This window comes from Panthera tigris, chromosome B2, assembly GCF_018350195.1.
Source record: "Panthera tigris isolate Pti1 chromosome B2, P.tigris_Pti1_mat1.1, whole genome shotgun sequence".
NCBI classification, from domain to species: domain Eukaryota; kingdom Metazoa; phylum Chordata; class Mammalia; order Carnivora; family Felidae; genus Panthera; species Panthera tigris.
The window spans coordinates 149,262,253-149,286,458 of record NC_056664.1 but is presented as its reverse complement, the minus strand read 5'-3'; the positions used below and the strand labels follow the sequence as shown (position 1 = coordinate 149,286,458).

The following is a 24,206-nucleotide window of genomic DNA, read 5'->3' as shown; positions in this document are numbered from 1 at the left end:
GGGCGGAAAGTCACCACGCTCACCCTGTGAATCCCTCGTGCCCTTGGCCCGGCGGCCAGAAAACCCTCCCGACGTCTGCCGATCGGCTGAGATCACCCGGGAAGGACACAGTGGGAGCCCCGGGCTCAGGAGGGCCCGAGAGGGTCCCCGGGTGGCCGTCATCGTGTTTACAATGGCAGGGCCACCCTTGGTAACCTCGGCCGTCCGAGACCAAGATTCTTTAGGGTGAAAGGTTCACGAAAACATCCTCCAAGATCCGAAGGCTCCAGTGAGGGGCACAGAGGCTGGACCGGCCGCTGCCCCGGGGCCCCTTCCCCGGGGCATCCGCCGCGGGTCCTCTCCCTGACTCCCGGGTCCCTGCCGTGTCCCTCCTTCCACGTGACCGCTGGGAGAGCCACGGGCCACTGCCCGGGGAGGCTTCCCTGGGGGAGAAGCCGTCGGCTCTCGGGCCAGCCCCGGCTTGGCTCTGCTGAGGACGCCCATGACACCCGCTGGGGTTCTAGCCCCTTGAAATTCAGTGTCCCCACATGGAGGTCTCTGTGACCTACGGTGGGCAGGCTGAGCCGCTGTCCACAAGCCCCCCACCCACCCTGGGGACTGATGTGCTCCTCCCCGGGGCGGGGGGGGGAGGAGGCCAGGGCTGGCCACGGGCCCTCCTCCCCCATCTCTGACAACGCACACCCTCAGGAGGGGCAGGCCCCCTCACTGGCCTCGCGGCCACTGAGGTTTCTACAATGGTTGTTACACAGCACAACCTCACCTGTGCTGACAGCTGGTCAGTAAACTTAATAAATGAACGTGTCTGTGTGCACAAATGTTTAAAGAATATCGGTTTGAAGAGGCACCAAAATATTAGGCTGTGTGGGAGTTCTTATGTCTTTGGCTCTGATTTTAAGACACAGAAGGGCCGGGCAAGGAGACACAGGGACAAAAACCGAATCTCCGGGCAAGGAGCCGCGTCTTCATGGGAACACAGTGCACACGGCTGCAGTCAGCGGTGTGCAAACGTGAGAAGGTGTGTCTTTTTTTTAAATTCTTTTTTGTGTTTATTCATTTTTGAGAGGGAGACAGAGAGAAACAGAGTGTGAACAGGGGAGGGGCAGAGACAGAGGGAGACAGAATCCGAAGCGGGCTCCAGGCTCCGAGCTGCCGGCACAGAGCCCGACGCGGGGCTCCGACTCGCAGACCCTGAGATCATGAGCTGAGCCGAAGTCGGTCGCTCAACCAACTGAGCTACCCAGGCACCCCAATGTTTATTTTTGAGAGAGAGAGAGAGACAGAGCATGAGCAGGGGAGGGGCAGAGAGAGGAGAGACAGAATCGGAAGCAGGCTCCAGGCTCCGAGCTGCCAGCACAGAGCCCAACGTGGGGCTCGAACTCACAGACCGCGAGATCCTGACCTGAAGTCGGATGCTTACTGAACGAGCCACCTAGACACCCCAAGAAAGTGTATCTTGCAGGGCGGCTCCCTGAAGGCAGGGAGGGCTGGTGTGTGGGCCAAGGGGGTGGAGTGTGGGACCACAGCTCTGTTCCAGAATTCCTTGGTAACTTGGGTTGCGGAGGACGGCCTGCTGCTATCTGTTTCCAAGAGTAATTGTGTTGGTAAAACCATAATATGCAGCGGGTCCCTTGTGGGGATGTGTTCACGGGACAGGAGCGTCCCCAACGTGCCCAGCTCCCTGTAACTCCAAAGAAGTAAACCAGATGTGTCTGCTCTTTCCAGGGCCAGGAGGCGGGGAAAGGACAACAGAGGTTTCCCTCGGTCCCCTTCCCATTCTAGAACAGAAAAAACTCCGTGCGCGGCCCTCTCCCGGCCAGGGAAGCTGTCTCGCTAGGGATCTCCTTCCAGCGGTTTTGTCTTAACGAAGCGTTTCGACATAAATGTGCCTTAAGAATTTCTAGCGTCTGTGGTACCGAGGCGTGGAGTGTTTGAACACTGCGTGGTTTGTCGTGGGTCCTGGGAGGAGCACTGGGTGTGGTCTCCGCACCCTCCCGTCCCCCCACCCCCGCTGCTCTGGTCCCCTGCTCGCTGCCCCCCAGGTACCTGAAGAGCTCTCCGGCAGCCCTGGGCAGGACTCCCAGGTCGCTGTGCGGTTCCCACGGCGGGACGGGCTCCCCCGTGGACTGTGGACCCAGCATGGTGTAACTCTTGCCACATCCTGTCTGTCCGTAAGCCATGATGCAAACGTTGTACCTAAAACCCAACACGGATTTGAGTGCCGGAAAGCGCACGGCGCGTCTCCTGCCCTGACTGGATTCTAAGAGAAGCGTTTACTTGGATGGACAATGCCACACATTTTGCTCCGTAGTCCGTTTCTCCCGCCCCTACGAGTCAGGCTTTCCTAGAACTGCAGCTCTTCTGTGCACAATCCCTGCAGCCATGTGGTTCACAGCACGGGATTCAACCACAGTCACGGCCACACACACAGCACGTATCTCATCGGCACCTGCTTCTCCTCTGTGACTCCGTGTTTCCTCCAGGCGCCCGCTGCTGGCGCCCTGCGCTCAAGGTGCACGCGGGGATTCCGGCCTGAGCGAGACCCCTCGTCGTCCCCGTCCACCTTCCGTGCAGCCCGGTCAGCTGGGGCTTCTGATGCACGTGGAGTGACGCAGAGGTCTGCACGCTGTCCTGGGCCGTCCTGCGATACCTCCCCATCACGCACATGACCCGGGGCGTTGCTGACAGCATCGTGCTTAACGATCGTGGCATGTTCTTGTGCTTTGTTAGTTCAAGGGGCTGGGTGTTTCCACACCCACGGTCAGCCGGTGTGTGCCACAGCGTTTCTGACAGGCGAGTGGCCCCCCACACCCCACAGACGGGTCACGTCCCCGGGGACACGGACGGTGGCTGGCCCTCTACATTTCCTTCCAGCTGTTTCTTCAGCCCGAAACAACGGAAAGATGGGAACATGGAAACAGTATTTGAAATAGATGTAAATTTATAGGATATGATATAAATAGATAAATGATGTGGATTTATAGGCGGGGCTGTGCGGGTACAGGTGTCCCAGACCTCCAGGGGCAGAAGGCTAAGCCCTGGCCCCCGTCACGTCACGGGGGAGGTGAGACCGTGCACCTCAGAGGTGGCTCAGGGCCCGTCTCAGAGACGCTGATTTAACTGATCGACCTTTAATCGATGACAGCCTGAAGTATCCCCAGCAAGCCAAACTCACAGAGGCTGTTGCTTCGATCACAGCACCTTGTAGAGTGTTCTGACTGGCTGCTGCCTTTAGCAGGGACCCAGGGGGCCTACCACCTGGCGTTTTTGGTAACAAAAGCCTCCCCGCACCTGCCCCTGCCCCGAGGACAGGCGTGTGCACACCTTGGACCACAGCAGATAAGCGAGCCCTGACGGGGACCTCGCGAACCCTTTAGGGACGTGGAGAGGAAGGAAGCCTCTTGAAGAAAGCCTCTCAGGACTTAACAAGGCCATCTGTTTCGCATTTAAAGTGGAAAGGCAGCTCTGGGGACGATCGTGCAACCACCACGCCTTTTCTATTTCTGGAACCTGCTTACTAAAGAGAGGCCTGCTTAAAAGAAAACAGAGCTCTCCCGTGGCTCCCAGTGGAAGAACTTTTGGGGGAGGATATAAAACCCCCACATTCAGCTCTTCCGGGAGAAGAGCTGTAGCAGAAGCTGTCATAGTGCAGGGTGGGCCCCGCGGGCGTGTGCCACGAGAGCCACGTGGCTCTCCCGTGAGGACCTGGCCCCCTCTCGGGCCCCCGCCGTGCGTTTGGATGCTAGAACGCCGCGGGCGGAGACAGCTCTGTCGTTACAGCTTCCGTGCTGCCGACGTTGGCCGTGTGGCAGCCTCTGCCGGGCAAACACAAACACGCCTTCTTCGGGACACTGCACGCAGCCTCCGCCTCCAAACTGGGGTTCCTCCAGGCACCCTGAGGTAGGAAGTCCTGGCGTTCTGTGTCAGCTACACAAACCTGGCTCCACTCGTTGCTAAAGACACAGCAACTCCGAAGGTGGGACCCGGGGCCAGAGGCTCCTTCTCGAAGGGCTGGTGAGTTCCTCAATCTAGAGTTAACGTGCTTCACAGACCTCCTGAAAATTCTAAAATGCACAAACAATCCCAGAGAGAACCGGAGCAGGTGCTCATGGCCGTCAGCCCGCACACACGTGACTAGAACATCTTTAGGACCCGAGGCAGGTGTGCTCACGGACGCACTCCCTCGAGTCCCGCTTGGTCCTTCTCCTGGCACACCCAGCCCCCCCCAACCCCCCATGGCCACTAATCAACAACGGGGCTACGGGTTGCTCTGCGTTGTATGAAATGCTCAGGCTCTAACGTGATACACTCATCCTGTAGCAGGAATGACATCTGCCTGTAACTGTGATCACTGACCTTGGAGATGTTTTAACTCACCCGTCCAAGAGTGACGTAAGCAGGGGGCGCACATCCCCAAATACCGCTTGCTGGGATTCCGCGGGGCCATAAACTCTGAGAGGCACAGGGAAGATGATGCACAGTTGGAAGAAAAAGAGATTTACCTCAGTAACCAAGCAGGAAAACCTGCCGAGAACGCTATCTTCGTCCACTTCCCATAGGAGCCCCAACATCGTCAAGATCCCTTTTTTCCTTCAACAAGAAAAGGTTAATTCCATGGCCTTTCAAGCTAACAGAGGTTAAGGAAGACAGAAGAATTGTCTCCTCTGTTATAAAAACACAATAAGCAAAATTATGAATGCTTGCAAAGTAGAAAGAAAAAGCAAGCGAAAGAAAGAAAGAAAGAAAGAAAGAAAGAAAGAAAGAAAGAAAAAGAAAGAAAGAAAGGATACCATGTAATTATCCCGGAACGAAATTAGCTCCACTTAAGTGGGTCCAACAATAATAGTGTAAAAATCATAGTCCAGGCAACATTTGATACACAGCATTTGATTTTTATGCTGGAGCTCTTAACAAACAGTATTGTTTTCCTAGGCCCTGGGTTAGCTGGGCACCAGGACGGGGTGTCTGCTGTGTGAGGGAATCAGTGTGGCTCTGTGTTTAGAAGCTCCCACAAATACAGCCAAGCAGGAAGGACTTCCAAAAAATGCAGCTCACTGCACAATTTGAAACAAGACCGGAATGCAGCCGCAGAGCGGGCTTTGTGCCAGACTACCGAGCACGCAAAGCACGCGGGGGGCAGATGTACCGAATCGAGTGCCCCCTGCATCCAAGCTGAGGCTCCTGAAATACAGGTTCGTATTCGGCTGGAACCAAACTTTTCTCTTCTTTCATTTTTAAAATGTTTCATAATGTCCAATTGATCCCTGTTATCTCTAGAAGCAGGATTAATTTTATTTTACTTTTTAATGTTTATTTATTTTTGAGGGAGAGAAAGAGCATGGACAGGGGAGGGGCAGAGAGAGAGGGAGACACGGAATCTGAAACAGGCTCCAGGCTCCGAGCCGCCAGCACAGAGCCCAACGTGGGGCTCGAACCCATGAACCGTGAGATCATGATCCAAGTAGAAGTCGGGACTCAAAACTGACTGAGCCACTCAGGTGCCCGGATTTTTGAGAGAGAGAGAGAGAGAGAGAGAGCCAGCGCCAGGGAGGGGCAGAGAGAGAGGGAGACATAGAATTGGAAGCAGGCTCCAGGCTCTGAACTGTCAGCACAGAGCCCGACCCGGAGCTTGAACCTACGAACCATAAGATCATGATCTGAGCCGAAGTTGCACATTTAACCGACTGAGCCACCCAGGTGTCCCTACATTTATTTATTTTTGATAGAGGAAGACAGAGCACAAGTGGGGAAGGGCAGAGAGAGAAGGAGACACAGAATCGGAAGCAAGCTCCAGGCTCCGAGCTCTCAGCACAGAGCCCGATGTGGGGCTCAAACCCATGAGCCGTGAGATCATGACCCAAGTGGAAGTCGGGACTCAAAACTGACTGAGCCACTCAGGTGCCCGGATTTTTGAGAGAGAGAGAGACAGAGAGAAAGAGAGTCGGAGAGGGGTAGAGAGTGAGGGAGACACAGAATCTGAAGCAGGCTCCAGGCTCCGAGATGTCAGCACAGAGCCCGACGCGGGGCTCGAACCCACCGACCGCGAGATCGTGACCTGAGCCGAAGTTGGCGCTTAAGTGACTGAACCACCCAGGCGCCCCAAAGCGGGATTAATTTTAAACTTCAGAGGAATCCCTTATAAAATGTGGGTCATTGTGCATGATCAGGGGGTCATTTAGAGCAAGGGGTGCGATGCTGAGCTCTTGAATCTCTGTTTTAACTTGTCCCCCAACTCCCCAGGGCCCGTCTACTTTGCACAAACCCACCTTCCGCCCGCAGCCGGTTGAAGCTGGCCTCGTGTCCATCTGCTTTGTCTGCAAATGTTTCAATGTGTGTCTGAAAAGGACGTGACTGTTCCAAAAACATCACAATGTCACCGTCACCACATTTTGGAAGACTAGCAGTAATTCCTTAGTGTCACCCCCAAAGCCGTCCAGCGTTCTCTGACGTTTCTCCAGCTCGCCGGCGGGCTTATTTTTCCTGTCAGCTTTTAAAAATCACGATTCAAACAAGGCATTCCCATGGCCACTGGCCAAACGTCTTCTAAATCTCTCATCTATAGTAGGGGTCAGCAAACTTTTCCTAAATAGTAACTAGTTGAGGCTTTGTGAACGTCTTACTTAAACACTCAGGGCTTTGCCACCAACGTGAAGCCAAGGCCAAGGGTCCTGTGCCACCTGCACTTGGTAACACTGTATCGAGTCATTACTCAGGAGCCCAGGTGGACACAGGGAAGCGATGACATAAGACCCGGGCGGGACACTGACTCCACCGGACGTGACGTGTGGTCGTGCACCGGCCACTCCAGAGTCAAAGGACGCGACTTTGCGCAGGGGCAGTGAGAGAGGTGGCGGGCCTCGTGGATCCGTGCAAACATCAGTCACACTCGTGCACACGAACAGCTGAGTCAGAAGATAACCGTGGGAGGAAGTTCCCATCGATGGCAGGAGGAAAGCGAACTGAAAACCCAGCCATAACGCTCATGAGAAATGTCCACATCCTTTACAGAGAAAACTATAAAACTCTCCTGAAAGACATAACCCAACTCAAGCAAATAAAAAGACAGACCACGTACTTGGACAGCAAGACTCAACTCTGTGAGGAAGTCAGTCTTTTCCAAAGTTAGTTTATAAACTTGCCTTACTCCCCCCCAAAACATCCCCAAATACCACAGATGCCATCACGTTTTTCTCTGGAGCCAGGTAATGTGATTATACAATTGCGTTGGCAAAACAAGAGGTCAGAACAGAAAGGAAAACCCCGGGGGGGGGGGGGGGAGAGAAGGAGCGGGGGTGGGGCTGTCCCTGGGGACCCTCCGTGTGCTGTGAAGCCTGCACCCGAGGCTGTGGCCGTGCACCTGAGCCGGGGGAGGGGGCGTCCAGGGCACCCGAGACAAGTCTAGAACTGGACCCGCGTGTGGCAGCTGTGTGATAAAGGAAGCATCTCAGATTAGCGGGGAAAAGATGTGTTTCCCTAAGTGGTGTCACTAACTGGGGAGGCACGTGGAAAAACATAAAATGGGATCCATCCCAAGACAATATTCTAGGATGTTCCAGGCGGGTCGTAAGTTTAATGTGAAGTCAAACCACACAAATATCAGAACACGTGGGTTTATTCTTCTCTAACCTGGTGGCCTTTGTCACTATAATTAAGTTAACAGGGGGACAGCTTTGGCACAGGTAAGAGCTTTCAGAAGCAAAAACAAGACAAAATAACAAACTTGGAAAAACGGTTGCAACTTAAATCACAGACAAGAGATCAGTATCCCTAACATACAAAGTGCTCCGGAAAACAAAGAAAAAGGCCAATGCTGATTGTGTTGTAACATCTCCTTCCGTTTCTTACGTGTTCCTTACGCAGGAACATGTTCCCTGTATTTCTTCTTATATCAGAAGTCCTCTCTGTATCTTGTAGAAACACATCTAGAGACGCAAGCTCACTGGAGAAAAAGCTGCAGGAGGCTGTTAGCTGCCCGACAGGGTGTCCGGCCTCCCACCAGAGAAGCTGGGTGGAGGCCAGAAGCTGGGAGGCCCCAGGTTCAGGCACGTCCTGGCGGGAAGCTGTGGGCACGGGGGTCGGGGGGTGGCAGGGCAGCTGACCGGCAGGGCCAACCCAATCTTCACTTGCCAGGGGGAAGGCGAAGCCGTCCTGGGGGTCCTCTCCACACGGCCAGCACCCCCACTGTCTCCAGGGTGCGCCCGGCCACACTGCGGTCCTGACCCTGTGGGGTCTCTGACCCTCTGCTCCTATCTCCTCTGTGCCTTTGACCCTTTTGTCTCCCTACCGGAATGTCCTCTCTTCTCTGCCTGGTTAACTCCTGGTTAACAGAACGTCAGGACCGGTGCAGACACCGTCAGCTCACCTCCAGCCCCGCCAGCCCGTAACATGAGCTCAGGGAGGGCTCGAACTCACGACCCCAGGAATCGAAGCAAACGTGGGGACGTCACAGCATGAATGCGTGTAACGGGGGGACACAGCCAAGAGTCCTTCAACTACCTGATACGTCCGTTATGCTCAAAATAATGAAATTACTTCTTATGTTTCTTATGGCATTTTGGGTCAATGGCTGCCACTTTTAATTTGCCATTTTAAAAAATAATAATGTATTTTTATCCCACTTAGAAGATAGCAGTGGTCTTCTGACTCTGGGCCCGTTCATACTTTTCCTGAATTTTTTAGGAAGGAACGTATTTTCCCCTTCACACATATTTATTTTTAAAAAGGAGCTAAGTACTGAAACTGTTGAGAGTTTCTTTCAACCCTGAAATAAAATATTTTGACATTTATTAGTTCCGTCAAAAGCTCTTATAAAATAAACAGTGTTCTGATTTCATAAGACCCATATGTTCTGCTGATTTTGAAGTGGGACAATCCTGAATAAATTCTTCCCCAAAATAAATTCTTACGGAGATTTAAATGTGAATTATTGCTTCTTGCTTGGATGGACAGCGACTGGCGCAAATTCCTTCCTTTCTTTTTTTGTGCAGCCCAAACACCACAATCGAGACCTTCTCCTTCAGTCTGACCCCAATGTGTATGGCGTGCTGCCCCCCCCTCACCGGCTCCCCAAAACAGGGTCCCCGTGACACCGACAGACGCGTCCCCGCCCCCAGCGCCCTGCCCCCCTTCCCGGGCCCTACGGCCGCGGCAGGCACACGACGGCCCAGACTTGACCCTGGAAAGGCGTGTGAGCGGCCAGCCCTGGCTTCTCCACCCGCGGTGCCCGCCCAGGGGCTCCTGACAAGGCCAAGCCCCGGGACCTGCACAGACGTGCTTGGAACATGTGAGAAGCCACAGGAACACGAGAGGGATTGAAGACCCGCCCCGTGGCAGCAGGCTGGGGTGGCATGGCCCTCCTCACCCTCCTCTTGCTCGGAGCGTGGACAACACAGGACCGGAAACGCCCGGCGAGACACAGGTGGCCCTGAAGGCCCACGGGAGGGAACGTTCCGGGTGCACGAGGAGAGGCAGCCGGGCTGCGGACGAGAAGCTGGAGCTGACAGCCGGCCCCTTTATATGAGGAAGGCCCCCTTTCCCTGGTGGTGTCGTGTCTGAAGCCCACAAGGCCACTTCAGCTTTCTTGTTAAAAAAAGCATCAGAGTTTACGGATTGAATCAGGACCCACACGTCAGAATTAGCCCACTTGCCTCCTAAGGTCTCCTTGAAACATTGACTGTATTTTTAAAATGGATCCCGCGCTTCGGCCACGGAGGCGGCAGCTCCGTGGGCACAGACGAGTGCACACAAGGCCGCCACCGAGACGGAGAGCAGCTCTCAGCACGAGTCGCCCCCGTGGCCTCCCCTGTGGCCTCTCTTGTGGCCTCTCGGTGGACAACCCCTCCCGCCTCCCAGCTCCTGGCAGAGTCTGGCTTGTTCTCCACCCTCAGGCCTTCGTCTCTTCCAGAAGGTCCGGGTCACATAGAAAGCGCGTTTCGTGTCACAGAACACCGTGTCCAAAGGGGCGGTGCCACCTTTGTCCGCATCAACCACGCTGACACCTCCAGCCACCAGCCCGTGGTTTCGGCATTGGGCCACGTGGACCGGTGGCTTCCAGCCGGCCCTCCCACGTAACTGAGGACGTCGGCGTCTCTCGGCTGCAACGTTAGTACTGACACTTTGCCCACCTGCTTACGGCGTGGTCTGTTCTCTTCCTTTCTGGGTACAAGTGCTTGGTAAGCTTTGTGATTTCCAAAGGTTCGCTCTGGCCTGGGGCTCCCCTGCCCTTTCTCCTGGTGACGTCACACACACAGAGCGGACGGTGTCTGCGGCAAAGCCCGATACATCGTTTTCTTGTATAAATCGTGCTTTTTGTGGCATTTCTGGGAACTCTTTGCTTAACTCGAGGTCACAAAGACTTTTCTCCTGAGTCATCTTCTGAAAGTTTTGTGGTTTTATGCGTTATATTTAGGTCTAGATTCCATGTCAGTTACTTTTTTGCAAAAGGTGTGACCCACAGGGGCGCGTGGGTGGCTCAGTCGGTTGGGCGTCCGATGTCAACTCAGGTCATGATCTCGTGGTTCGTGGGTTGGAGCCCCGCATCGGGCTCTGTGCTGACAGCTCAGAGCCTGGAACCTGCTTCTGATTCTGTGCCTCCCTCTCTCTCGGCCCCTCCCCCGTTCGCACGCGCTCACGCTTTCTCTCTCAAAATAAATACACAAACACTGAAAAGTGTGGTGCACAGATCAAGGCTCATTTCGTGTTTGCAGGCTCACCCACTGCTTCGCCACTACTTGTCGCAAAGGCAAGCTTGGGGCGCCTGGGGGGCTCAGTCAGGCTTCGGCTCAGGTCATGATCTCACGGTTCGTGAATTTGAGCCCCGCGTCCCGTTCGCCGCTGTCAGCGTGGAGCCTCCTTGAGATTCTTTCTCGCCCCTCTCTGCCCCTCCCCCACTCACCATCTCTGTCTCAAAATAATAAATACACTTAAACAAACAAAAAAGACAACACATGCTTTCTCCACTCAATTGCCTTTGCTCATTAGCAATTAGTGCAAATGATGGGATAAATTGTGACTTTCATTAACCAAATGCTAACGCAAGATTTATATTTGTGTGACTTTGTTTTCTGTGTCAAAGCACTTACCTCTCAAAACTGTAAGTGTTATTAATCGGCGGGTGAGCGGCCCGATCACATTTCACCAGGACTGTTTCCTAATAAAAAAGCGTAAACAAGGCAGTTAAGACACAGCCAGTGCTGCACTGGTAACACTGAGCAGGGGTTGACAGACCGCAGCCCAGCCCTCGGGCCAATCCAGCCTGTCGCCAGTTTTTGTAAACAAAGTTTTGGTGGAACGCAGCCACGCCCGGTTTACGGATTGTCTACGGATGCATTTTACTGAACCGCACAATTGAGTAACTAAGACAGCGACCAGATGGTCCCCAGAGACTGTAACATTTCCTTCCCCTCTAGGGGACACGCCGGCCGGGCGCCGGTACGAGAGGAAAGTCGCCTCCGCGAGGAACGCCCAGAGGAGCTCGTTCTCTGCTACAGACGGGGGTGGGGGGGCGGGCGGGGAGGTGCAGCGGCCCAGGGAGGGGCCTCTGCGGGCACTTGACCTCTCGAGTGAGGCGTGAGACTCTCCCAGGACCGACGAAGTCCCATCTCGGACATGTTATAATTTCATTATAACTGGTGGCGCTAAAAGTTTTGCTTTTAAAACGCATGGACTTTGGGTCTTGTCCCGCTGTCTCCTTCAATGCCATCTTGTGCGGACACGAGCAAAGGCTGTCTTCAACAAGAAACGCAGCATTCGATGACTTCTCCTGAAGCACAGAAACAAACATACACATTCCGAATGGGTTCCAATTCTAAGGCAAAATGCAAATTCATGACCAGGCCTGTAGCAAGAAGTGAAGACCAACCAACATTTGATTTTTCCGTGACAGCCACTGGAGGGTGTGCCTTCCTGGCTCCCTGCGGGTCCCTTCACATATACGCGTATCTGCAAAAATAAATGCGCGTCCAGAAGGCGGCCTGGGTAGGCGCTGAGGGCATAAGCTGTGGAATTCGATGCCATTTGTTCTACACGTGGTTGTTACTTCCCGCCAGCGGCGCGGGCCGGGCCGTGGGAGCCGCGTGCGGTTGCGTTTGGATCTGCGAGGGCCGCCGGTTCGGGTGCTGACCTGGCCAGCGAGGTGAGGCCGCGCCGTCCCCGTGATCAAACGTGAAATGCTACAGGCACACAGGTGTGCGTGTGGGTGAGACGGGCTTTGAAAAAGTTACTCAGCGGTGGCCTTGCCAACACACTCGATAGTTAGGCCTTGGATTTCACCGGAAGCATCTCGCGTGGGCCTTCCCTTCCCGACACCCCTTGCTGCTGCTGCTGGGGCGGGGGGTGGGGGGCGCGGGCTGACGAGATGGTCCCTGGCCCTCCCCCCTGCGCTGGTCTCTCCGTCTCCAGCCCAGCGGCCTTCCTTCCAGTCCACGCTTTACGTCACTGCCTTGGAAATCTTTCCAACATGTACGTCAGACCAGAAGGGGATAAGTCACCTCAACCGACAAGTGTGAGGAGCTAGTGACAGGACATCAAGCTGTGGGCGCACCATTCAAGGCCTTATCTCAAGCTGCCAGCCGGGGTTGGCAGAGTGGGAAGCCGTTTGCTACCATTAGGAAAAATACGTCAGAGCAGAAAGGGCCGGAAACCCGTCCACGGGGACTTCGGCCAGGACGGAGCAGCGGTCCGTGACTGGGGCCCCCCGTCCCGTCACACGGCCGCCGCTGCCCGGGCACCTTATCTAGTTACTATCCGAAGGTTTGGGGGTGGCTATGTCTGAACACGGCTTTCAAGGAAGAGGTCTTATCCTCAGGGGAGTCGCTAACGGAGAGTTCAGTTCTCCGCTGAGGATTTATTGGGCTCCGACAGTGTGCCAGAAGCTGCCGCAGGGGCTGTCTGTCCCCTTATGATATCAGTAATATTAGTATATAATAACAGTAATACCCCCATGAAGGAAGCAGCTCCTAAATCTTAAAAAAAATTTTTTTAATGTTTATTTATTTTTGAGACAGAGAGAGGAGGAGGGGGGACAGAGAGAGAGGGAGACACAGAATCTGAAGCCGGCTCCAGGCTCTGAGCTGTCAGCACAGAGCCCGATGCGGGGCTCAAACCCATGAACCACGAGATCATGACCTGAGCTAGTCAGACGCTCAACCGGATGAGCCCCCAAGGCGCCCCTCCTAAATCTTTTTAACTCCCAAACTCTGCAGGAAGACGCAGGACCGAGCGGTAAGGCACTGACACCGTCTTCAGAGCAGAAGCCACACCTGGCACCCGGACCCAGGATCTGACCACCAGCCTCGGCCCCTCACTCCCCACTTGAGGCATATTTTCGTGGTGGTATTCCTTTAATTTTGTGCCAAGACGTAACCCTAGCCCCTCAGGATGAACGGCGCAGAAACACACACCCCAAAGTGTTTTACTGACGTCTTCAAATGTCTGCGTTTTAACCATAAAGAAAAACAAATGGAAAATGCTAAGGTTTACAACGTCTCACCCAAAAGCTCAAGGGACACCCTATAAGGAACATAAGAAGCCATAAAAACAAGCATGAGTCCAGAAGCTTCCCTGGCTATTTAGAATGTCATCCTACAGTGTGATCACTAGATTTTAAGCAACATCTGAAATGATTCCAAGAGCAGTCTCATTTTCCCAAACACAGCTTAAATGTTCTTCCCTTCCTTTCCGAACAAATGCCTCCTCGTTCATAGCACTCAACGCCCTTCTCCTCACAAATAAGATTCATTTCCCGTGGCCTTTTAAGATAATTTCCCTTCATCCAAAATTTCAGGCTCTTGCCCTCTGGCATCCTTCCTCCCGGGAGGGGAGCGGCCGGGTACTCCGAGATGGTCAACGCAGACCTGCGGGCACCGCTGTGATGGGCACACCTGCCTCATGGAATTGCAAGGCTCCACGGGGGGGCATGTGGCAGGCGCCCGGCGCAGTCGGTCGTCGTCTTCCTGACGTTATACCAGTATTCTAGGTACTTATAAACATTGTATAATTTATAGGTTTTATTGGCATCTACATCAATATTCAATGCAAGACACTATCGAGATAAAATTTGAACTGGTGATGACCTCAGACGGGGAGGGGAGGAGGGGGTCACGTAAATCATTACCACGCTCCAGTTTCCAGGCTGGGCGACGGATTCGCAGAAGTGACCCACAGGCTGGGCCGAGTGTTCCTACGCTCCCAGACGTCCTCCCACGGCATCCCCTCGGAGATCAGGGACCCAGCCTGGGAGGGTGTCCACTCGCAGGGCACACGTGTGTGCGAGTGCACGTACTGGTGTGCTGGTCCGTGGCCACTCGGCGGAGAGGGGACAAGACGTGGGCCCCAGCCTGCTGGCTGCTTCAACGCCTGGCCGTGGCATCCAGCCCCACCTTGCCCATCACCCGGCACCGCAGGGGCCGCCAGGACCACAGACAGTCACCGGCTCGCACTTCTTGAAGGTCTTTGGGTAAGAAGCAGCCACAGACTTCTTCACACCTAGTATAGACCCTATTTGCTAATTCGGACTCTGGTACAACTTGTTGTGTGACCCTGGGTGCTCATTTATCTTCTCGAAGCCCCATTTCCTGCCATCTATAAAATGTGCCGGCAACGGGGTCGGCCCTGGTGCGCCTCACAGAATTCGCTAAGTCCACGGTTCTAAAATTTGGATAAATTAGTTACCTACGAAAGGAGAAAATATTAGGAACTCTGTAGTACCTACTCCAGAGACGTTACGCAGAAGAGGGTCATTTCCAGACACCGAGTGAAATAAGGACAGTCCAGTGGAGGGCACTCGGCCGTGGCAATGGGTCTTCCGGCAGAGGGGTGTGTCCTTTCCTGGGATGGTGCGCATGCTGGAGACAGGACGAGGGAGAAATTCTTTGTGAATCCGATTTAAAGCCATGAAATAACTGACCAGTAGAAGAAAATGTAAAATATAGAGCTTGAGCTTGAAGTAAGCTGATGGGAAGAGAAAGAGAATTTCTTCCTTAAATCCTTGTAACTCCTTAAAAATGCAAACATCTTTTTCTGACCAAAGTCTGTATAAGTCACACTAGCTGTTGTAACGATTTTCAATTCTTCACAACTGGTTCATATTTGAGACACTAAATCTGGGTTCTAGAAAGCCCCTCTTACACCCACAATTTCACCGCAGGAAAGAGCGGATTTCACAGGCGTCAAGAAGCCGAGTGACAGAGCCGAGGTGCACGGTTAGCCTGTGACTCCGGTCTTCCGATTCCTATCCTGTTTTGTTGGTGGCAGAACGGATAATAAAGCCCCAGGCTGTGGAATGAACTAGAAGCGTGTGTACCATTCGCTCGTGCGCACGGAGACACGGCCATGCCAGATCTAGTGTCATGGTGAACAGAGGGTGAGGCCTACACACGGGGGTGCGGATGAACTTCACAAATTGGCGGCAGAAAATTATGTGCGATTCCACCAAGAACCCCAGAGAAGTAAATAGATGCGGGGGTGGGGGGGACACAGATGGTCTCATTCAGACTGGGATGCCCGGGCAGGCTGAGCGGAAGGGCATTCTGGAAGGAGGAAAGCGCATGAGTCCTGCAGGCAGCGAAGGGCTTGTCACGTTCAAGGCCAGTGTAGCTGGGAACAACGCGTATGTTCCTCTGCACAAACAGAGGTCAGAATTGAGACTTTCCAGTTTCTTCTTCAAGCCAGGAGGCCCACGTATCTGACCAAACTGCATCTTCAAGGACTGCTCTCCCCAGCCACAGAGCAGGTTGGAGATTCGGGAGGGTGAGGTCGGCGAGGCCCAGGGACAGGAGTGTGGCCCCAAGTGTGAGAGCGATGGGAATGAACTAAATCAGACCCAGGGGAGATTCCTCCTGCAGAACCGACAGGATCTGAGGGGCACTCATGAGGCAAGAGTCCACAGGGACTCCCACATTTCTGGCACCAGACACCGGGTGGATGACTTTCCCTTGTGAAGATGGGGAGACGGGAGTAAGGGTGTGTCTGCAGGGAAAATGCGGAGCTCAGGTTGGGATGTTCTATGTTTGAGCTCATGCAAGCATCCCCAAATACCAGCTCGAGACGCAGAGGTCTCCCTCAGTGTGCTTTCGTGCCTCATCCGACCAGACACCGGAGTATCCGGGGCGTGACCGCACGTCTCTGCTTTCTGCGTGAGCCGAAGCTGCTGGCAGATGTCGCCGCCATCACGGTTACGGCGAGGACCAGGTGAGCCTCGGTTAGGGGACAAGTTAAGGACCCTATGAAACTTTGATCATTAACAATTTTGTCTCAGGGATGTCAAACCCATCAGTCTTTGTCACGCGCCTCTCAGAAAATGTTTTTGACCTCAGCTGCAGATATTTGCAGGAGAATCATTTGACCCCTAGGCTTCCTTAGCTGTATTCGGAAAGTCAAGCCTGTGACTGTCAAACTGAATGGCTTGATAAGAGTGAAAAATAAGGGGAGCCACAGACAAGCAGACAAAGCTGCAAATCTCTTCTTCCATATCTGATTATCAAACAAGCAGATGCGTGTTAAGTGGGAAATGCACCTACCTAACCCTGAAGACAGCCACCGAGAACTAGGGACTGTGGCCAGACTCCTCCCCGCGAGACTGATTTTATTTACAGTGTGAATCGCCAACGATTCAATGTTGGATTAGGTCGCAAACTGCAACGCAACGCTGTGCCACACGTGTGACACAGACTCTCACGCTCTTCAGACTCGGGAGCACCCGTGGGAGCCCAGAGCCCGGAGGTCACTACACTGACCGCTCGCCTTCTCCGCACATTTAGTGACACAAAGCTCCGGAACCAGCAGCTCGATTAAGTTAAAACACAACTTGGGTTCCACTCAGTCCTTCAAAGAAAATCCAAAATGACCCAATCAAAAGAAATGTTACCTTGATGCGTAAAATATAAGGAAACACAAAACCCTCAAACTTCTGAATTTGAAAATTCAGTGGGAATTTGACAGGAACCGGAGAGGACAGTCACGAGGTGAACACACGACAAAGAACATCTATAACAGAAAGCAGGGACGACAACAGGTCTTTATAAAGCACGTGAGGGCCAGGTCTCGGGCTCGGAATACATTCTCCCACTAAAAACTGAAGGTCGACCAGTACACCCGCAGATCACGCACGGTGCAGAAAGGACCAGTGCTTGATCACGGATACTCCGCGTCTCCGCCTATAGAAGGAGATTTAACAGGATGCATCAGGGCTCCTTTTCACTCAAATTCCTAACAATGAGAATTTAATTTGTCTCCTTTTGCTTGACTCAGTCGTACTGGTGTTTAAGGCGACAGACAACGCATCAAGTGACAGACAAAAAAAAATCCTTCAAAACAAGGACTTTTTGAAGTGCTCATTTGCAGAGACCGTTGAAAGAGTTTTCGACACCGCTCTAACGGTTTCCTGGGCTGCTGTGTAAAAAGAAAGCCGTCGATCCGTGAACCGAAGTGGCTTTAGGAAGAGTCACCGCAGATTATGACATGTGACCACCATAAGACGGACTCCAACGACGGACCTTGTCGGGGGGCGGGGGGAGCAGCCCCTCGCGGCTTCCACCCGGCACCGCCGTCTAGAGGACCAGGGTCTGGGCATCAATACAGCTGAGAGTTCACCTTCCACACGCTTTCTAGACTCATGCAGCAATGGTCGTAACAAGCGGCAGTGAAGTGTAAGCCCAACGTATCTTCACGTTTATTTACGGAGACGCTCAACCATGCACAAAACTGGAGGAAACAGGATACTGAGAGCCCTCACCCAGCACTCTTGGCATTTGGCCCATCTTGTTTTATACAGATGCTCAACCCACCTCCCATTCCCCTGGCGTATTTTAATTTAAATACCAGACAACACAGCATCTGATTCCGCTTATGAGGACTCAGTTTTTCAGCACAGCCCCCAGGCCATCACCATCTCACTTCAGGCAGTTAGTACAAACCCACACGTAGTCTAATTTCTCTGGTTGTCCCCAAAATGTGGTTTACAGCTGACTTGTTCAGAGACTGTGATTACGAGCCTGGGGCGTCTCCCATTCTGCCTCCTCTGCCCTTCTTGGCGTTACTGATTTCTCAGAGGAATCGGGTCACTTGTCCTGTGAAGTGTCTCACGTTCTGATTTGGCTGATTTCTTTCCTCTTGTTCAAAATGGCAGACCCCCAGACTCCATTAGATGTGGGCTCAACTTTGCAGCCCAGTCTCTTCACTGGTGGGACTGTAGCACCTCATGGCCTGTGGCCACCTCGTCACATCTCAGCGTCTCTCTGTCTGTGACCCCATGGCCCGTGGCCACCTCCTCACGTCTGAGCATCTCTCTGTCTGTGAAACTTCGAGTGCTCTGGGTTCTGGAACCTTCCGTGGTAAAGATCCTGCTGTCCCCTAACCGTCTAGCACCCACTGAAGACTGTCACCCAGACCTATTAGGGCTTTCGAGTGGTGACTTCTATTCTTATCACTTACTCTGAATTGATTAGCTAGAATCTTCTGAAAAGAAAAACTTTCTGTCGTAGTACTTGTGAACTGAAGGTTTGCGTAGAATTCTGTACTTTTTCAACCTGGCTCCAGTCACGTCTTGAGCTCCATTATTTCACCCTACGTCAGTGGGCATCCCTTCTGCATTTGTGGACACAACCCCACCGTCTTCCCTACTCGCTTTACTGCCCGGCACAGCCTGTGTCCCGGGCGCGTCCTGTACTCCCAGCAGGTGGAAACCACGGTCTGGGTGCTGGGCTTCCCACTGTCGCTTCCAGGCCTTTTGGGTCGATAAAGCTAAGAAACACGCAGGTTCTAAAGAGAAAACAAAATTGTGGGCTGGTAGCAGACACGTCCGTTTCATAATTTTAAAACGACACGGTTCATGAGGAGCCACGTCGGTTCCACGCTTGCGTTTCTTGCCTTATGCTCAGACCACAGGTTCCGTCCTTTCGTGCGCTGGCTGACTTGGGGGCTGGAAAACCAACGAGAGCAGAGCGGCTTTCCTGACACACACACACACCCACAGTGAGGAGGCCCGCGGCTTCGCACAAGGGACGCGCACCCGGCCTGCATTAATTTCTTGCTCCAGTGGAAATCCGGACACAGAACCCATCTTTGCTATCTGAGGAGGCACGGAATAAAGGGGGAAACTCTCCTGTGTTCACCCGTCTCTGGTTTACGCCCAGGGGTGGACGTTTCTGGGGCCCACGGGAACCACCACACAGAGAGCTCCTCCAAGTGCGGCGTGCTGGAGATGTGACTCACGTCATCGACGGCGTGGACCACTTCCGCAGGCACAGAGCTGAGGGTAAAACAATGACAATAATGACCACGCACATCACTGTGGGGGGTCCTTCTCTTTCCCTAATCCCCAAACTCTTCTCTGCCACTGTCATTTCTGCCGGGCCCTCCTTTTGTGGTCGCTTCCTGTCCTTCCCACCCCCCCCCCGCCCCCGTCCTCTCCTTGCCTTTGGGTTTGTCTCGTCACCCCTACTTCTGCCCCTCACCCCTGCTCTTGTATCAGCGTCTCAGATTTTCTCCCTGCTCCTCATTCTCGTCTCTCCTCCGTCCTTCCCACGTTCTCCGCCGTTTTCTCTTCTGCCTCTGCTTTTCATTCTACGTTCCCTTCTTGTGTCGTGCGGGGGAGACGGACAGATCTACGACCCGATGCCTCCCACAAGTGCAGCTGTGGGGCTGACTGATGTGCACACAACGTCACACCAAGGTCTCCGCCTTGAGGACCCTGGCCGTTTGAAGGCAATCATGAATCTGGCAAAAGGCAACGTGTCGCAGAAACGGAAGCTAAATGAACGTAAATGATGTAGGAACACAGGCACAAGGTCAGGAAGCCGCTCGGGAAGCTCTGAGAAGCTAGACAGCCAGGAGCAACAGCGTCCGGCAGAACTCCCCGCAACAGCAGACACGTTTCTGTGTCTAAGCAGCGGCCTGACATCAGCAACGGGAAAGCTACACGTACGTGAAAACACCACAGTCTGGAGCTGCTGGCTGCTGTGTTTCCAGGTCCTTGGACCTCTGACAAACGGTACACGGCAACCAGTCAGCACGGCACATACGTGTTATGCCCACAAAAAGAAAAAAATATGCAACCACTGTCAAAAAGGTACAAATTGTATTTCATGCTGCAGGACTGACCAAGGGCCTTCTAACGACCTTCCCAAGCCAAGTGCTAGACCGTATGATGCAAACGTCAGTGTGGCCCGAGTGAGGCCCTTACAGCAGAGCAAGGCTTGGGCAGATGAGGGCAGGACCCTGACACGAGCCACCTCACAGGGCAGAAGGCAGTGCCTGTTCGCTACGGACCTGCTGACGGGACTGACCTAACGCAAGCAGGGGACAGTGTGAGGCCCGATGGAGGGCCTAGAATGTGGAATCCGTCTGGCTACAAGGGAGAGAAATTCCCACGGGGGTTGTTTCCTCGTGGGAAGAAGGGAAAGTCATACTTAGTAGGGTTTTCAAGCAAACAGCCAACCAAAATGATTCCACATAATTCCGTTATTCATTAATACCGTCAAAACTCTAGGTCACAAGGGGCGCCTGGGTGGTTCAGTCGGTTGAGCGTCCGACTTTGTCTCAGGTCACGGTCTCAGAGTTCATAGGTTCAAGCCCTGCCTTGGGCTCTGTGCTGATGGCTCAGAGCCCGGAGCCTGCTTCGGATTCTGTGTCTCCCTCTCTCGCTGTCCCTTCCCCACTCACACTCTGTCTGTCTCTCTCTCTCTCTCTCTCTCTCAAAAATAAACAAACATTTAAAAAATTAAAAAAAAAAAGAAAAAAAAAGCGTAGGTCACAAACACAAGCTGAGTCAGTACTAGTTACGTTTCTGCGCCCCTGAGGGGCCTCTGGGGTAAATACGGGAGGGTGCTCCCCATACAGAGAGAGGACCAGCGAGAGCCTGGCCCTGCCGGGCACCGAAAGAAGGCTGGCCGCGTCGGTGGTCCCGCTGCATCATGATGAGCAAGGCAGCTCCCCACCCACCCCCCACCCCAGGGACAGACACATCCTGCTTTGGGGCCAAGGGTAGGAAGATGGGAGGCGTGGGCGATCACTGCATTTTCTATTGTGTTCCTTAAAACACACACACACACACACACACACACACACACACACACGATGCGAAAGCAAATTACCTGTTCTGTGAAGCTGGATCCTCGGGTTCCTCATCAAAAGGCAACAAAGGGCGGATCCGGCAGTGAACCCTGATATTCCCTTTCAGCTCCTACGACAATAGAGTTTGTCCCTGTGAGCTCAGGGGCAAGGCTGAGCGGACGGTCTGTTTCCTCAGAGAACGCGGCCTGACGACCGCTTCCCCGGGACGTGAGCGTCACGTTCCCCACCCACACCTTGGCTTCTGATCAAGTCCCCACGGAGTGGCACTGAGCAGTCAGTGTTATTTTAGGCTTTTTAAACATCCACACTGAAGCGTGTTCACTTGGCAAACCATCATCGTGTGGTGACGAGTGTCCAGAAACCACCTCTCGATGGGGACCCGCGTCAAATTTCTGAGGCATTTTGGGAGAAGTTTCTGAGACCTGGTACTTTTCCAGACCCCGCCAAGTGTTCACCCAAATCGTGGCACGATGTGGTACTTCAGAGACAAAGGGCAACGATGTGGGACAACCGCTCCACGTGCCCCCACGTGGAAGAAGGGAGCACGTCCGCACGGCCCGGCTCGCCTCGGCCAGGCTGTGCCCAGACCCCCCGACGGCGCGGGTCTACCACGTCCGGGTGCCCCTGGCTCCACACTGCACCCCGCTCTCTGGCACTGTGCGCGCGTCCTTTGCCCGCTGGTCCTTTCACAGCGACGGGACCATAACGAAGATGTCTATTCTTCCTCCACACGACAGCGTCAGAAACTCGAAGTCCGCCACCGTGTCCTCCAGAAGCCATCCTTCTCCACTCACTCCCGGGGCCCTCGCGCACCTCTCCCTTTTTCTCTGCAGCAGGGCGACACTGCTGTCCAGACCGGGGACCAAAAGGCACCAAGATGCTTAGAAAGTGCGGGTCGGCGGGAAGCGTGCATGCGCCCCGGTGTCACGGTGTAGAGCTCGGCCCAAGGAGTGGCTCAGGCACAGGGAGAATTACTCCCAGGCGGGTCTGGCCGTGGAGGGAGCCCGGGGACGGGAGAGAATCTTCCCAGGAACCACCGGGTCCTGGGGCTGCTGGTCCACGGGACTGTGAGCCGGGCCGGGGTTCAACCACACCACCGAACCTCACGGAATTTCACCCACCAAACCGTCAGCTCTGGCCTCACGGCGTGCAGAAACGAACACCTGAGTGTGCACACTCTGTGGGCCGCAGAGCTCAGCCCGTGGACGAACGTGAGGGGGCCATGCTTTGCGCCCTGCGGATGGGGGAGGAAGAGCTGGGGCCGGGGCTCGCGAGGAAGGCAGCGCTCTGAGAATCCTAGGTCCGGTGCCCCCTGCGTGGCCCTCTGCCCCCCCCCCACGTGCCCCGGTGCCCCCCCCGTGCGGCCCTCCACCCTCCCATGTGCCCCGGTGCCCCCCCTGTGTTGACTTCCACCCCCCCACGTGCCCCGGTGCCCCCCCGTGCGGCCCTCCACCCCCCCATGTGCCCCGGTGCCCCCCCTGTGTTGACTTCCACCCCCCCACGTGCCCCGGTGCCCCCCCCCGTGCGGCCCTCCACCCCCCCATGTGCCCCGGTGCCCCCCCGTGTTGACCTCCACCCCCCCATGTGTCCCAGTGTCCCCCCTGTGTGCCTGGAGTCCCCCGTGCGGACCTCTGCCCCCACCCCCAACATGCCCCGGTGCCCCTCCCACCCCCGGCCTTTCACTGGGGTCCCTGCCCAGGTCCCCTGTGCCGCCACCCTTCTGGGAACCCGGACCGCACTCACCACCAAACGGTTGTGAAGCACCTTCCTCCTCTGCTTCTCTAGCTGGTACCTCGAGTCCGCTTCCTGCAGGCATCGCTCCAGATGTCCCGCCTTGGACCGCCAAGCTGCAACAGTGGTTTACCCGCGTGTCCACAGGTTTCCGGGAGGGCGGCCTGCACTACATCCTGTCTCCCTCTTCTCCCTTCCGGTTTTCCATAAAACACCTCACGTTTTCAAAGCCGAGAGACACTATTTTCCATAAAATAACAGCACTGTCCCCTTTGCTGGAGCGCGTGACATGTAGGACCACCTGTGTGGGCTGAGTCACCTCACCTGAGACCCTTCAGGAGAGGCCCTGAACCGAATGCACCGAAGAGGCACGAGACCCTTAGGTACTCAGTGATTTGAACTAAAATATCTGGGGGCACCTTGGGGGGCTAAGTCAGTTGGGCACCCGCTCTTGGTTTTGGCTCAGATCATGATCTCGTAGTTTGTGAGTTCGAGCCCCGGGGTCGGCCTCTGTGCTGACAGGTTGGAGCTTGGAGCCTGCTTGGGATTCTGTGTCTCACTCTCTCTGCCCCTCCCTTGCTTGCTTGCTCGCTCTCTCTCTCCCTCTCTCTCTAATAAACTAAAATATCTGTCAGCCTAACAGAAACCTAGTACGCCTTAATTCACACAGTGCCACGGGGCCAAAGCACCTCCCTCCACGAGCTGCCTGTTGGGTAGTTTGAGCACATCCCGTCCTGACCCGATAGCGGCTGAGCGCTGTGGGCTTCCCAGATGTGAGGAAAGGGCTGAGCGGATCGAACGGAGCCTCACACACACTCTAGGAGCCTCCGGCACAGGACGTGCAGCAGGGACAAGGTGCCAGCTCAGGGACGGCATCGAGGTCCAGAAAGCCTCTTCGAGTCACCAGAGGAAACGGGGACTCCCTGAGGAGGGAGCGCGGCCAAGGACCGCAGCCCCCACGCACGCCAACGACCGCCTGGGTGTTGGCTCTTGCCCCTGTGCCCAGGCAGGCGCGTAGTCAAAGGAGCGGGAAACTTGAACCCCCGGCAGGTGGGGCCATGGCTTACACAGCAGAGCCTGGTGTTGGAGCTGTGCCCTCTGGACCCCCTCGGCCACTTCAGAAAGACCTGTCTGCAGGTGGTCCCAGAAATTCCTGAAAACTTCCAGAAAAGAGGCATGCAGTGCCTTTACGTCTTGCTTCAGTGCCTATAGAGCAAAAATATACAGCACTGAGGTAGTGAATATTATTAATCACATAGCGTTATATATAATAATTTCCCAAGTGGCTATAAAATAAGAACACAGCTGCCTGGCGAAGACAGTCACGTGCCGATTTATTATGAACTAAATCTACTTAAAGCTCAAGTTCTCAAAAGTTAGATGAAGGACAGGTTTTGTCCGCTGGGTAC

At 54.4% G+C, this 24,206-nt stretch overlaps 1 protein-coding gene across 1 annotated transcript in view; it reads right to left on the bottom strand.

Annotated features, from left to right (window-relative positions):
* Positions 1–24,206, bottom strand: part of KIF25 (kinesin family member 25) — a 64,777-nt gene that overhangs the window by 5,109 nt on the left and 35,462 nt on the right. Inside the window, exons 4-10 of the mRNA XM_042987544.1 lie at positions 23,865–24,003; positions 22,810–22,913; positions 21,087–21,175; positions 19,207–19,243; positions 11,079–11,146; positions 4,375–4,449; positions 2,044–2,193 (exon numbers count right to left, since the gene is read on the bottom strand). Coding sequence (XP_042843478.1) covers positions 2,044–2,193; positions 4,375–4,449; positions 11,079–11,146; positions 19,207–19,243; positions 21,087–21,175; positions 22,810–22,913; positions 23,865–24,003 — 662 coding nt within the window. The remainder of the gene's footprint in view (positions 1–2,043; positions 2,194–4,374; positions 4,450–11,078; positions 11,147–19,206; positions 19,244–21,086; positions 21,176–22,809; positions 22,914–23,864; positions 24,004–24,206) is intronic.